Below are 13,256 nucleotides of genomic sequence, written 5' to 3' on the forward strand. Positions count from 1 at the left end.
CCCATCTATTTGCCATGAAGTGACGGGACCAGATGCCATGATCTTTGTTTTCTGAATGTTGAGCTTTAAGCCAACTTTTTCACTCTCCTCTTTCACTTTCATCAAGAGGCTCTTTAGTTCTTCTTCACTTTCTGCCATAAGTGTGTGTCATCTGCATATCTGAAGTTATTGATATTTCTCCTGGCAACCTTGATTCAAGCTGTGCTTCATCCAGTCCAGCATTTATCATGATGTACTCTGCATTTAAGTTAAATAAGCAGGGTGACAATATACAGCCTTGACGTACTCCTTTTCCTATTTGGAACCAGTCTGTTGTTCCATGTCCAGTTCTAGCTGTTACTTCTTGACCTGCATACAGATTTCTGAGAAGGCAGAAATCAGGTGGTCTGGTGTTCCTATCTCTTTAAGAATTTTCCACAGTTTTTGTGATCCACACAGTCAAAAGCTTTGCCATAGTCAATAAAGCATGAACAATGCCATGTTCAAGTCCTTTAATTGTATTATCTATGACCCTTGGGTGTATACTCAAAAATAGTTACATCTCCATTTTTGAGATGAGGCTCAGAACAGTGGAGCAAGTTGCCTAAGGTTGTACAGCTTGCTGGTATCTGAACTGGGCATTGATTCAAGGTCATTCCTATCCCCGGGTCTCGTCTCCTATTCATCCGTACTGGTTTTGTCATTTCTCATAAATGCGTGCTTTGACAAAAACCATTTTGAAAGAAAGTTTGAAAGAACTGAATTATTACTAAGCCTTCCCCTGTGATTTCTGTAGGTAAGCCTAGTTTTTAATGTTTATGATAATTTGCATGGATTAGAAAAAATTAAAGTACTTTCAAGAACCAAAAAGTTGTGATTACATGTAACTACTTCCACCATATAGCTTAGGTTTACTATTAGTAATTGTTTTTGCCTTTGAGATTTCAAAAACTTTGTTTTGAAAGGAAGTCAGTCTTTGAACATCCCAGAATGGCATATTGAAAATCAAATATATTAGCATAAATTAATGACGTATATATAACTAGATGTCTTATAAATGTATTGTCTTGTAAATTATTTTTCCTCTTGGGATTTGTTTCTTTTTACAGCATGCTTGAACGACTATACAGAAGAATCTGGGACTTTCACTTCTCCAAACTTCCCCGGTTTTTACCCCAACAACTTGGAATGCATTTATAGGATCACAGTGGAAAGCAGCCAACAGATTGCGTTACACTTCACAAACTTCTCCTTGGAGGATGCCATTGGTAGTACATGTGTAGCAGATTATGTGGAAATCAGGTAAGCACCTTTATTTCATCATAATCTTTTTTTTTTCTTATTTATTTTCACTTTTAATTTTTCTTGGAAAGGATAAGAAAAAATATAGAAAATGTTCTGTGAAGCTCCTTTTTGTGCTCTTTCTTACAAGATACAAAGTTTGTCGTTTGGAACCTGACTTAGCAGTAGGAAAACAGAAAGGCTTGTGAATTTCAGTGCAAGGCTTTTTCGTTAATTCTTCATTGCTTTGAAAGGATGGGTTTTTTAAAGTTATATTTGCAGTAAAGGTGAGTTAAGGTATATATTAATATCTCCCCAGATTGTTATTGTTGTTTTAGTCGCTATGTCATGTTTGACTCTTTTGCGACTCCATGGACTATAGCCCACCAGGCTTCTGTGTCCATGGGATTTCCAGATCGTTGCAGTGAGTTAAATTAGACTAATAATTTGTTGCCCTTCTGTGTTAAAGGTTTTATTTGGCATTTCAAAAGGCTAGAATCTTATACTATTTTATAATAAATTTAGTTCTCTGATGTAAAGTAAGCTACTTAAACAGTAAATCACAATTCCCTGATGCTGGGAAAGATTGACGGCAGGAGGAAAAGGGGGTGAGAGAGGATGAGATGGTTGAATGGCATCCCCAACTCGATGCACATGAGTTTGAGCAGACATAGTGAAGGACAGGGAAGCCCGGCATGCTGCAGTTCATGGGTCTGCCAAGAGTCGAACATGACTTAGCGATTGAGCACCACCACCATATAATGCTAAAATAAGATGATTTTCTTAATTATCAGCAGTCATTGGTTGAATGAATCTTTTTTTAGGCTTGGAAAATACAGAATATAAACTATAGATAGTAAACTAGATTTAAGACCCCAAAAGTTCTTAGGGAAGGAAGTATTTTTAAAACTATGCATAACTATGTCAAATATATTACATTTTGAAAACTTTCAAATTAGAAAAACATTCAAGTTTCTCTGTAAAATTAAGCCACATTTGTTTATATTGTTAATAATTTTTGTTTCTTTATCTTTTGTTCTGTGATACATTTGGCAGATGCTTTATTTGAAAGAGAGAACATTGAGTACTTTTTCTCTATTTGTAATTGGGTGTATAAAATGTCAGGTCAACAATAAATGATGGTGATTTTATTCATTGTTATTCACATGCTATTTAATAAAGTGAAAAACTGAAAGCTTGCAATTGTTTTCAGAATATTTTTGAGAGAGGTTGACTGACAAATGGATCTGTTTTTGATCTCAAAGTTAATTAATGTTAAATGTTTATATTATAACCTAATAACCTAATAAATGATCACACCTATATTTTGTCACAGGAATGGAGGCTATGAAAATTCACCACTCCTGGGGCAATACTGTGGTTCAAATTTACCTCCAAGAATCATCTCCCACAGTAACAAGTTATGGTTAAAATTTAAGAGTGACTTCTTCGGCTCTGGGCCTGGATTCTCGGCTTACTGGGATGGGTCCTTAACAGGTAAATGGCCAAGACTTGCCCTTTATTGGAGAGTCCAATCAGATTGGATTTTTCATTCTTGGATTGCTGTGCTGTTACATATTATTTTTTTCTAGCTGTATTTTGTCAGTACTATTTGTAATAAACTTCAACATTGTGAATATTTCTGAATTAACTCTAGCTGTTTTGTTTTTGTTTTTATTTTTGAAGGACATAGTAAGGGAAAATGTCATATTCCCTGGTATAGTTCATCAAGCTGGTCATCTTGGTTGGGAAAAGGAAAGTACACTGATGTGAATTGACATTTTAAGCCAGCTAGTCTTTGGTGGTGCAGGGTTGTTTTGTTGGTTTTTAAGGGGAGTGACAGTAGCACCAGTTTGAAATAGACAAGAGAATTCCGTTTTACAGAAAGAAAAGACTGTGTGTTATCCCCAGTCTTTCTCCCGCAGGTTGTGGGGGCAATCTCACCACGTCCACCGGCACATTCACGTCCCCCAACTACCCGATGCCCTACTATCACAGCTCTGAGTGCTCCTGGTGGCTGAAGGCCAGCCGTGGCAGTCCGTTCCTGCTGGAGTTTGAAGACTTCCATTTGGAGTATCATCCAAATTGTAGTCAAGACTATCTGGCTGTATGTAGGAAGTTTCACTGGTAGCTTTCACTGCTCCCATCTTGCCCAGTGCACGTTGATGCCTCATTTTTTATTTCTGAGATTCAGGAAAAGGGATCATTTAAACAATATCCACATTAAAAATTTAAACAAAATAAAAAATTAAAAGAAAATTTGATGAAAATACCTTTCTAAGTACAGCATATATTAATGAATGGCTTGGTATATTAAGTCTTTAAAATATATTGAATATAGACTGTTAAGATACGGTTAAAAATCTCCTGAAAGGGGTTATGAGATTTATCATAGTTATTATCTACATGATTTGTATATATGTATTGAAAACTAACAATCTAGAGGACTGTGTCAGAGGTTGAATTAAAGATAACTGAAGTCAATAAAACAGAGCTTTTTACAGTACCAGTAAGTCACCATCTCCATTAAATAACCACCTAAATAAAAAATGTGTTAAAGTGTCATAAATGATAAACTATGAAATAAAAAAGCAAGGAAGACTACTGATAATAGCTATGGTCTCAAAAACATGTAACAATCCTTTATTTTCAATCTTTACATTTCAGGCTAGGTTCTTTCCCTTACCCTTATATACAGCCACAGCTTGAGTACATAGCTCAGGTTTATAGACATTTAAATACAATTTTATAAGATATTTGATTCAGGGCTCTTCTATTGTTATATCATTTTGTATTTCTTCCCCACTTATCAAGAATTGCAGAGTCATTTAGATAATGTTTACAGCCATAATCATCTGACATTTAAAATATTTTCTTGGAACTTCCCTGGCAGTCTAGTGATTAAGACTCTGCACGTCCATTGCAGGGGGCACAAGTTTGATCCCTGGTCAGGGAACTAAGATCTCGCATGCCTTGTGGTGTGACAAACAAACAAACAATAAAACGTTTTCTTAAAGGTCTATGATGGGTCAAGTACCAGCTCTCATCTGTTAACTCGGCTTTGTGGGAATGAGAAGCCATCTGTCATCCGTTCCAGTGGAGACAGCATGTCTTTAAAACTGAGGACAGATGAAGGCCAGCAAGGAGGCGGCTTCCTGGTTAAATACCAGCAGAGTAAGTGTGTGTACTGGTTGCTCAGTGACTGCAGTGGGTATTCAGTCTCTTGAATGAAGCAAATTGAAAGAAGTGTAACCCATTAGTTTGAGCAACTGAAATAAATCTTAGTTCCTTATGAAAAAGTTTAACTCTGTTTGATGGAGAAATGCTTAAACATTGAGTATAATGTCATGTAACTAACACATGTGGTAAGCTCAGAAAGCTGGAAGAAGAATTTGCTTAGATAGTCACAATTTAAAGATTGGTGTAACTGGTTAGCAGCTAATGGGTTTTCATTTGAATTAAACATGATAGTCTTCTAATTGGGACTGTCAATAATGGGACACTATTCTATTATACAAAGTTATCCAACACTATTGCTTTTGTCTTCTATCTCAAAAGGTACTTAAATTTTATTAAGGGAAACTGTAGACCTCAATGACTTACAAATGGTGTCCCAGTCACCTGTCAAGAAGCAATGTAGGAGAAATGCAACTACAAACCACATTTTTCAGCGACAATTTTTCAATACATTTATTTTCCCATTCTCTTTTATTACACATCATACAATATGCAAAAGACTGGAGAAAAGGCATGCCTAGGCCTCATTCAAGTCATTAAGTTTGGTAGAATTTGGCAGTGGCTCCCAAGACTAGCCATACGTAGAAGTGCCTAGTACGGTCGTGTTGAAAACTCAGCTAAAGAAAATGCCACCATCGGATTGAAGACTTTTTTTCAAAATTTAATGTTTTCGTTTCTTCTTCAAATCTTTTACATTGCTTCTATTCAGTTGAATCTTCCTGATGACTAACTAGAGGAATAACAGAGTCTTTATTATGAATTTCATGCTGACTTTTGAATGTTGAACAAAGCCATGTTGTTAATCATTTTTAGCACTCACATAGGACTTTGTGTTTCTAAACTGTTGAATTTAAAGGTCAAGATTTCTGTCTCTTCCAAATGCTAAAGTTAGAAAAATAGAAGCATAGAATGTTTAATACACTTTTCTAAACAAACAAATTAGACTGATGTGTGAGTCAGGCTACGCTATTCTTTGCACCAATTCACAGCAACATGATGCCAGTTTTAACACAGGCAATTTTCATGACACTTTAAAGTTTATGAATTCATTTAAATATTATTTCACATTTGCTCTAAATGGAGACCATTTCCATATAAAAATGCTGCACCAACTACCTGTGTATGTATGCGTCTATTTATGTGTATGCGTGTGTGTGTATTTGTGTATACACACATATATATGTTTCTTTTTAACATAGATATTTTCCTATAGAAAAATCATACACATCTTGGGGCAATTATGATACGTATGATAGTGGTTAACAGTCATTGTTATTTTTCCCAGCATGTGATAACGTGGTGATTGTGAATCAAACCTATGGCATCTTAGAGAGTATACATTATCCAAATCCCTATTCGGTCAACCAGCGTTGCAACTGGACCATCCAAGCAACAACTGGAAACACTGTGAATTATACGTTTTTAGCATTTGAATTGGAATATTACACAAACTGCTCCACTGACTATTTAGAGGTATGTGTTCTGAAGCTAAATAGTCACTGCATTTTCTGTTCAAGTTAGCAAGCCAAGGTAAGTTATCATGCTTTGCAGAACCAAACCATTCACCCTGTCCTATATGTCTGTAATACGCTGACTATACATGGTATTTGGACAGATGTGTTTCAAGTCTCTTTCGTTGCATCACCTTAATAATAAGGGTACTTAATCCATTAAATTATATGCAAACCTTAAATTATATGAAACCTTAAAACTACCTGTGTTTTAAGGTTTCAATGTAACTTCTGGACTGAGTAACCTCATCTTACCTAAAAAATGCAGAAGTGGAAGAAAAACTTCTGGTTTTTGTTGGTTATTTTTTGTTTGTTCTTATTTATAAAGAGAGATCAGAAAGTATTTAAATATCATGACTTTAATACCTAATTAAGCTGATACTGGGAATCATGATTTTGATTCTTGTGTTTTATTTTTACACCTGAGTTCATTTCAATTAATTTTTCTGTTTGTAAATTGGAAGTTTCTATTTGTTATAATAATGACCACAAGTAGCATTTATTGAACTTTCTGTATACAGTGCTATGCAATGAAAGTTGCTGGAAAATTAAGTACCTCCAAATAGAAGGTAATATGCTACTTTTAGGATAAGATATTTTATTTACCAAAGCTTTTTTGTTGATTTGAATATACAACTTTGTGGAGGTATAGATTGAAAAGTTAGGTGGTTACTTATCTTTCTTTATTAATGTAATTATATAATCATATATAAAATTATATATTTTATAAGCCATTGTATTAATTTAGAATGTTAGTTTCCACTTTCATAAAACAATTTTACTCAGACTGTTTACATATATTTTGACATCTAGTTCTCATCATTAATAAAATCACTTTTGAGTCACTTAACACATCTTTATCTCCATCTCCATGCTAGCATATAATACTTCTAATCCATATATAATGTTTTCATTAGAGATCTTTTCCAAGAGGCCAGTCCCCACTCTGATAACATTAGGACATTTCCTGTATCCCTTCTATCCACAACTTAATAATTGAGTATCGTTCTCTTTAAGATGGACAGTGATTTTAGGAAGTCTTGCTTGCAAAGACTTTCACCATCCAGTGTGTGTAACTTTCAGGACATAGTCCCGGGGTTGGGGGGGATGGTGGTGGTGGGAATCACAGAAAAAGCCTTTATCTTTGTAAAAGTGTTTTAACCCTCTTTTAAAGCAATTCTTAAAAAAAAAAAAAAAAAAAGCTAGCATTGATGGAGGTCATTTGAGATTATCATATCTTTTCCAAATAGCACTTTTGTTTTTCAAAGCAAAGAAGAGAAAGCTTTGAGAGACTTAGTGAGGTGCTGAATATTAATATATGGATTCCTTGCCTTTGAAGGATATTTTGGGGGGTTAAAAAAATCTTGCTTTATATTTAGAAAAACTCAGTATTAGAGAAATAGTAACCATAGTGTTTATCCACCAGAAAGTTATATTTACTAGTAGTCAAAGAAAACATGAGACAACATGAAACAAACATTAAAAAAGCACAAACTTGACAGAGATTTTAAAAATCCCCTTTCCTTAATCTGTGGGCCTCCCTGGTAGCTCAGCTGGTAAAGAATCTACCTGCAATGCAGGAGACCCTAGTTTGATTCCTGGGTCAGCAAGATTTGCTGGAGAAGGGATAGGCTATCCACTCCAGTATTCTTAGGCTTCCCTGGTGGCTCAGATGGTAAAGAATCCACCTGCAATATGGGAGACCTGGGTTCAATCCCTGGTTGGGAAGAACTCCTGGAGAAGGGAACAGCTACACTCTCCAGTATTCTTGCTTAGAGAATTCCATGGACAAAGGAGCCTGGCAGGCTACAGTCCATTGGGTTGCAAAGAGTCAGACATGACTAAGTGACTTTCACTTCACTTTACTTTCTTGATCTAGTGCTTAGGTGGTCTTTACAAGCTTGACAATGGCATATTTGTCTCATTCCATTTACCTGGAGTGATCATCTTCTTTTCTTCACATGGTGAGATTTTGTTCATTCTTTAGGAAAAAATACAAAGGTTTCTTTCAAAGCCGCTTGTTCATACCACAGACATAAGCAGTTTGTCATATCATATTCTTACCGTGTGTGATTGTGCCCACACGCCCTACTGGACTGTAAGCTTTATAAAGGTGAGAACTGTCTCCGGCTAACTTTGTAACCCAGGCCCTGGTTATAGAATTGAGGTCTTATGGGAGTTCAGTAAGTTCAGGTTAAATTGAACGTCACAGCCATATTTTAGCATCAGCTGAAAGATAAGCTATAAGAAAGAACTGAATTCCAGACTGGCATTTTTGTGTAATCTCTACACATTCACTACAATTCTACCACTTTGAGCACATACCAAAATAGAATTCATGGGTGTGCAGAGTACTGCATGTTTACCAATCTGCTGGGCGCCTTATTTGATAAAAAGCACAATGCAGAGAGCGGGGCCAACAGGAAGCTTTTGAACTGGGTTTTAAGGACGGCTTTGGCAGAAAGAGTGGGAGCAAATGAGATGAAACCTTTCCAGGGACCAGACTCCACCTCTTTGGACTTACTTGAGGGTGAAATGGTAACAAAAAGGCCCATCGGATAATTTTTGGAGGTGTTAGAAAACTTGTTCCAACAACAGCAGAGCCGCTCCACAGATGATGTTACAGATGGGCCATGTATCTTGTGCAACATTGATGGTGAAAGCCACAAAAATACAGAATGAGAACCAGAAGTTCAGCTAAGCCTTCCAAAGAATGACACTGTTGCCAGAGGGAGGAGATGTTTTCCATTTCTGTAAGCCAAGGGGCAAGACCAAAGCAATCGCTACAATGGCTGATTTATGATGGAAATTCTAAAAGCACAAATGACCATTAATGGAGAGAATAGCCACAAACATGAAACCTAGCTTCCATTATTTTATAACTTCTAGTTCAAGGGTTTTTTTCAAGTGATTTAGTCAAGTTCAAAGTGAGTAGCTGTGACTGCAGCCAGAATTGAGTTATTTTCAATTAACAGAACTGAAACTATGCAAGGACTTGATTAGGTGCTGGTGGGACACTGTGCCCAGCCTTGCTGAGACGTGTGGGTTGGTAAAGATCCCACTGGGAAACGAATCCTCTATGCCTTTGTCCTCTGGGTGAAATGAAAGAATTCAGATTTGGAAATAAAATACTTAGTGGGAGGAAGGGTCATTTGCTTAAAGGAGTAAGGCTGTGTTGCCCCTGCAGTTGTAGGAAGTCAACCTTAGGATTCTTTTTGTATTTTATTACTTGATTTCGCTTTTTCATTTTTATTTTGAGACTGGGGCTGTATCTGGAAGAAGAAGTTTTTAAATCAGTATTGAAAATACAAACAAAAGTAATGGATTTGGGAAAAATCAGCACAGAAATGTACAGGAAATCCAGAGCCTATGTTGGTTCTGGGAGCCTGTGGGTGGGGAGCCAAGGATGGAGGAAAACCAAGAGGTTTTTGTGTCATAGAAGCTGAAGGAAGAGACTAGGACAGAAGGTGACAGTAATAAGCAAGGAGGGATGCTCCCAAGGGTCCAGAAAGGTCAGCTCCCATGGGATCCCCTCCGCTTTGTGCTTGCTGGTATGTCAGTGTCTCTTCAAATGTGGTCCAGGATTGGATTCAGTTCTCCTACTAACTTGGCGTTGGACCATATTATCTGGTTTGTGTGTTCTAATAGGTTTGTTGTTAGCCACGTCATGGTGTTAGAAGATATTAAACACTTGTGGTCTCCAGGTCATTTTTACATGAAAGGCAGTGACTTCATAGCTAAACATAGGATATTATTTCTAGTAAGTTATACTGGACTATTTTGCCTCAGAGTTCCCTCTCATGATGATTCCTCTAAATCCTCTGGTCTTTAGAGTATTATTTATTTGCATGTAGACTCATTAGCCTATGACTTCTTAAAAAATAAATATCAGAAAATATAAATATCAGATAAATATAAACATTTGGTAAATATCAGAAAGATGCTACCTGTTTCAAGTATTCTAAAATGATAGGTTTCTTGGGTTAAAATGCTTCTGTTATTGAACACTTTTAGGAAAGCACCATTCAAACAAAGTTGGTAATAATAATAGCTTGTATTTGTCAAATGCATTACTTATTAGATAATTCTTGAAGCAACCGTGTAATGTAGGAAATATCATTATCTCATTTGACAGGTGAGGAAACTGAGACAAAGGCAGGTTGTCCACAGTCACACAGATTATATTACCAGAGCCAGGCTTTCCACCGGGCACTGTGGCTCCATGCCAATGCCCCAGGCCATGACACCACACATACTCCGTGTGTGTTCTCTTTCAGAATTATCACTCTCAGAGGTGACATGAGGGAGTTTCCATGGAACTCCCAAGTTGAGCACTTCAGTGACCCTGTCACCAAGAGAAATGTAAGCTATTTAGCATGACCTTTGCATAGGGAAACAGTGATCATTTATTATATCTTTGCTTCATACTGACAACTTATGTTCAGGGTCCAATGTAGAATTTTTCCCTAAAATTACCATCCGTCTTACTCATCTGTGAGATTCCAGAATAAATCTTTCCCACATTTTGGAAGTTAAGACATTTCCCCTTCAGACCTCTGGCATCTGCCTATGTTCCCTCTTCTGTCTTATACTCTTGGTTGTAGATACACACTCAAACTGACCCATGGGGAAAAGACTAGTGTTTGTGCAATGGCTGTTCCCTAGGAAAGTTTAAAAAGCCGCCTCATAACACACGGGACCAACTGAAAAGCTGGGAGAGGGCAGAGACTAAGAAGGCTCAGGAGTGACTTCCCTTCTTCTTCTTCTTTCTTCTGACTTTCTTGTTTCTTGCTGTGAACATAGACTCTGGCCTCCTTTTTCATCTCAGAAGCTTCCTCTGAGTTTCTGCAATTTCACAGATTTAACTTAAATAAGGGCACCCCAGCCATAACATTTTAAGACCGTGGGCCTCAGGTGCTTACAAACAACTAGACTTTCTCTTGGTGACAGGTTACGTCCTGTCACCAGGTGCTCATCTCTTTGAGTCTGACAACAAGGCAAGGATCTAGCTGTCAATGGATAAGTGCCCCTCTGTTCAGTATGACCAGCTCTGACCAGGGGCAGCAAGGTCTAGCCCTCTGGCCCAAGATGCTCATAGTTCATATCTGTGGAAAGAGACAAAACCTTTCAGCAGGGACATACATGGATTCTGCTGGTGTGCTAAAGCCTTTTGTTCTCTTTTTTGGCTATGACCTGCGGCTTGTGTGATCCTAGTTCCTCAACTAGGTGTTGAGCCTGGGCTGTCAAGAGTGAAAGTGTGGAGTCCTAGCCACTGGACCACCAGGGAGTTCCCCTGAAGTGTGGTTTGAATTGCCTATGAAGTGAGCAAGATTACACAATTTGTTCTGTACTGACCATACCTCTCAGGACTGTGCGGTGTAATGCACTTAAGCATGGGAAAATTATTTTAAAGACACTGACAGACTTATCCTCTAAATTGGATTTCCTGTTTCTTCTCCCAGTTTCAAAATCATAAGAGGTGTCTTCTACTTCACCTTCATCATGTTACACTGTCTTCTCGAAGCAGTGGTCCAACTCACATTTTCGTCTTCTTTTGCCCCAATCATAGCTTAAAAAAATAGACATTTCTTTCTAACTGCGCCATATCCCAAAGTTTAGCTAATTTGTATGTGCGCTTATGGGATGGTCAGAAAGCTACCATGTACATCCATGGGTTTTTTTCTTAGACTGAGTTCTTCAGAGGGTTTCCCTTTTCTTACCTACCCCAACCCCCAAATTATTCCTGACTTTACGGACAGAGTTTAATTTTTTTTTTTTAGAGTATGTCTTTTTTCTTGAATTTCCTTTCCTTTTTCTATTGAATTTCTTTGTTCTTTCATTAATTTTTTAATTAAAAAATTTTTTTGGTCCATGTGCTCATATCTCCTTTCAGAATCTCTCTCCCTAAAGCCTCATGCCCATGACTGACATGTCATCACAGATTCGGAGGAAATGGATCACTCTCTCGTAATGGCTTGTTCATTTCTACAGTCACAACCACGTCTCTGCTGGTCAGGATTAGTTCAGGAGAGCACATCTCTTCACTCAGCACTCTCTGACAGAGTACAGAATATAAAGAATTCAGCAAACAGCATGCTTTTTTTAAGAACAAGACACCTGAGAGATGTCCACAAAGACATCTGACCTCTGCCATCCCTGGTTTCTTATTGCTCCACTGGTGTTGATATCTTTCCTTTAAAAAAAAAAAAACAAAAAAAAAACCTTCTGCTGAGGAAGAATGTGATGTGGAGGATAAAGCCCCCATAACTAGCTACTAAATCTGCCCTCATTCCAGAATCATTTAGGTAACTTGTTTAAAAATATATTCATAGACCCTAGACCCCACCCCGGCTCCATTCAGTCAAAATCCCCAGGGATCCCAATAGAGCAAACCCTGAATTAGCCTCAGTTTAGCAGCTGGGGCCACTGTCTGCAGCCCACTTCCATCACGACAGCACGTTTCATCCTCACTTCAAAACTCTCTCCTGGGAAGTGTAAGGATTATAATAGGGGTCTTCTTAGCATATACCTTCAAGGGCTTTTCCATGTTTCTTTTTCAATAGGGCTTACTTTTCCATTGCTACAGCCAAAGCTGTACAAAATCAAGCATACATTGTATGCTTTGATTCACTAAGGCTCACTGATACTGTTATATTTATCTCAGTACATTAACATGTCAGATTCACTTTGCAGTGTCTGAATTCTGATTCTAAGCTTCTTCCCCACCTTCTTTATTGGACACCTTTGCCACTATCATCTTCCATTATTTCAACATTCTTTCTAATGCCTTCCCTTTCCACTTATGTCCCTTTCAAGTCCTCTCAATTATGTCAGTGACTTCTGTCAAATGTATTTCCCTGTAGCCTTTATAAGATTCACTTCATCCCTTGCCAAATCCTCTTTCTGATGTCATCTTCCCCAGCTATTTATATCATTGCTTTTTGCACTTCCATGTCCTCCTTTCAGTGACAAAACAGTGCGCTGCTAATGAAAAGCATCCTTGAGAACGTCACTGATGTCCGTCAGTCTTCCAGTCTTACACGCATGTTGTCCAAGTTTGCAGCCTGAGCAGTGTTTTCCGTAACTACAACTCTGCAGCATCAGGCCCAAAGGCCTGATTAAGGAATACTGTGGGCCTTCCAGATGGCTCAGAGGTAAAGAATCTGCCTGTCAATGCAGGAGATGCAGGAGACATGGGTTCAATCCCTGGTCAGAAAGATCCTCTGGAAATGGCAACTTGCTCCAGTA

At 37.7% G+C, this 13,256-nt stretch overlaps 1 protein-coding gene across 1 annotated transcript in view; it reads left to right on the forward strand.

Moving 5' to 3' along the window:
• CUBN (cubilin) overlaps positions 1 to 13,256 on the forward strand; it is a 261,035-nt gene that overhangs the window by 68,035 nt on the left and 179,744 nt on the right. The window contains exons 23-27 of the mRNA XM_005891915.2: positions 1,089 to 1,281; positions 2,597 to 2,757; positions 3,186 to 3,367; positions 4,278 to 4,434; positions 5,783 to 5,970. Coding sequence (XP_005891977.2) covers positions 1,089 to 1,281; positions 2,597 to 2,757; positions 3,186 to 3,367; positions 4,278 to 4,434; positions 5,783 to 5,970 — 881 coding nt within the window. The remainder of the gene's footprint in view (positions 1 to 1,088; positions 1,282 to 2,596; positions 2,758 to 3,185; positions 3,368 to 4,277; positions 4,435 to 5,782; positions 5,971 to 13,256) is intronic.

The sequence above is a fragment of the Bos mutus genome, chromosome 13 (assembly GCF_027580195.1).
Source record: "Bos mutus isolate GX-2022 chromosome 13, NWIPB_WYAK_1.1, whole genome shotgun sequence".
Lineage (NCBI taxonomy): Eukaryota > Metazoa > Chordata > Mammalia > Artiodactyla > Bovidae > Bos > Bos mutus.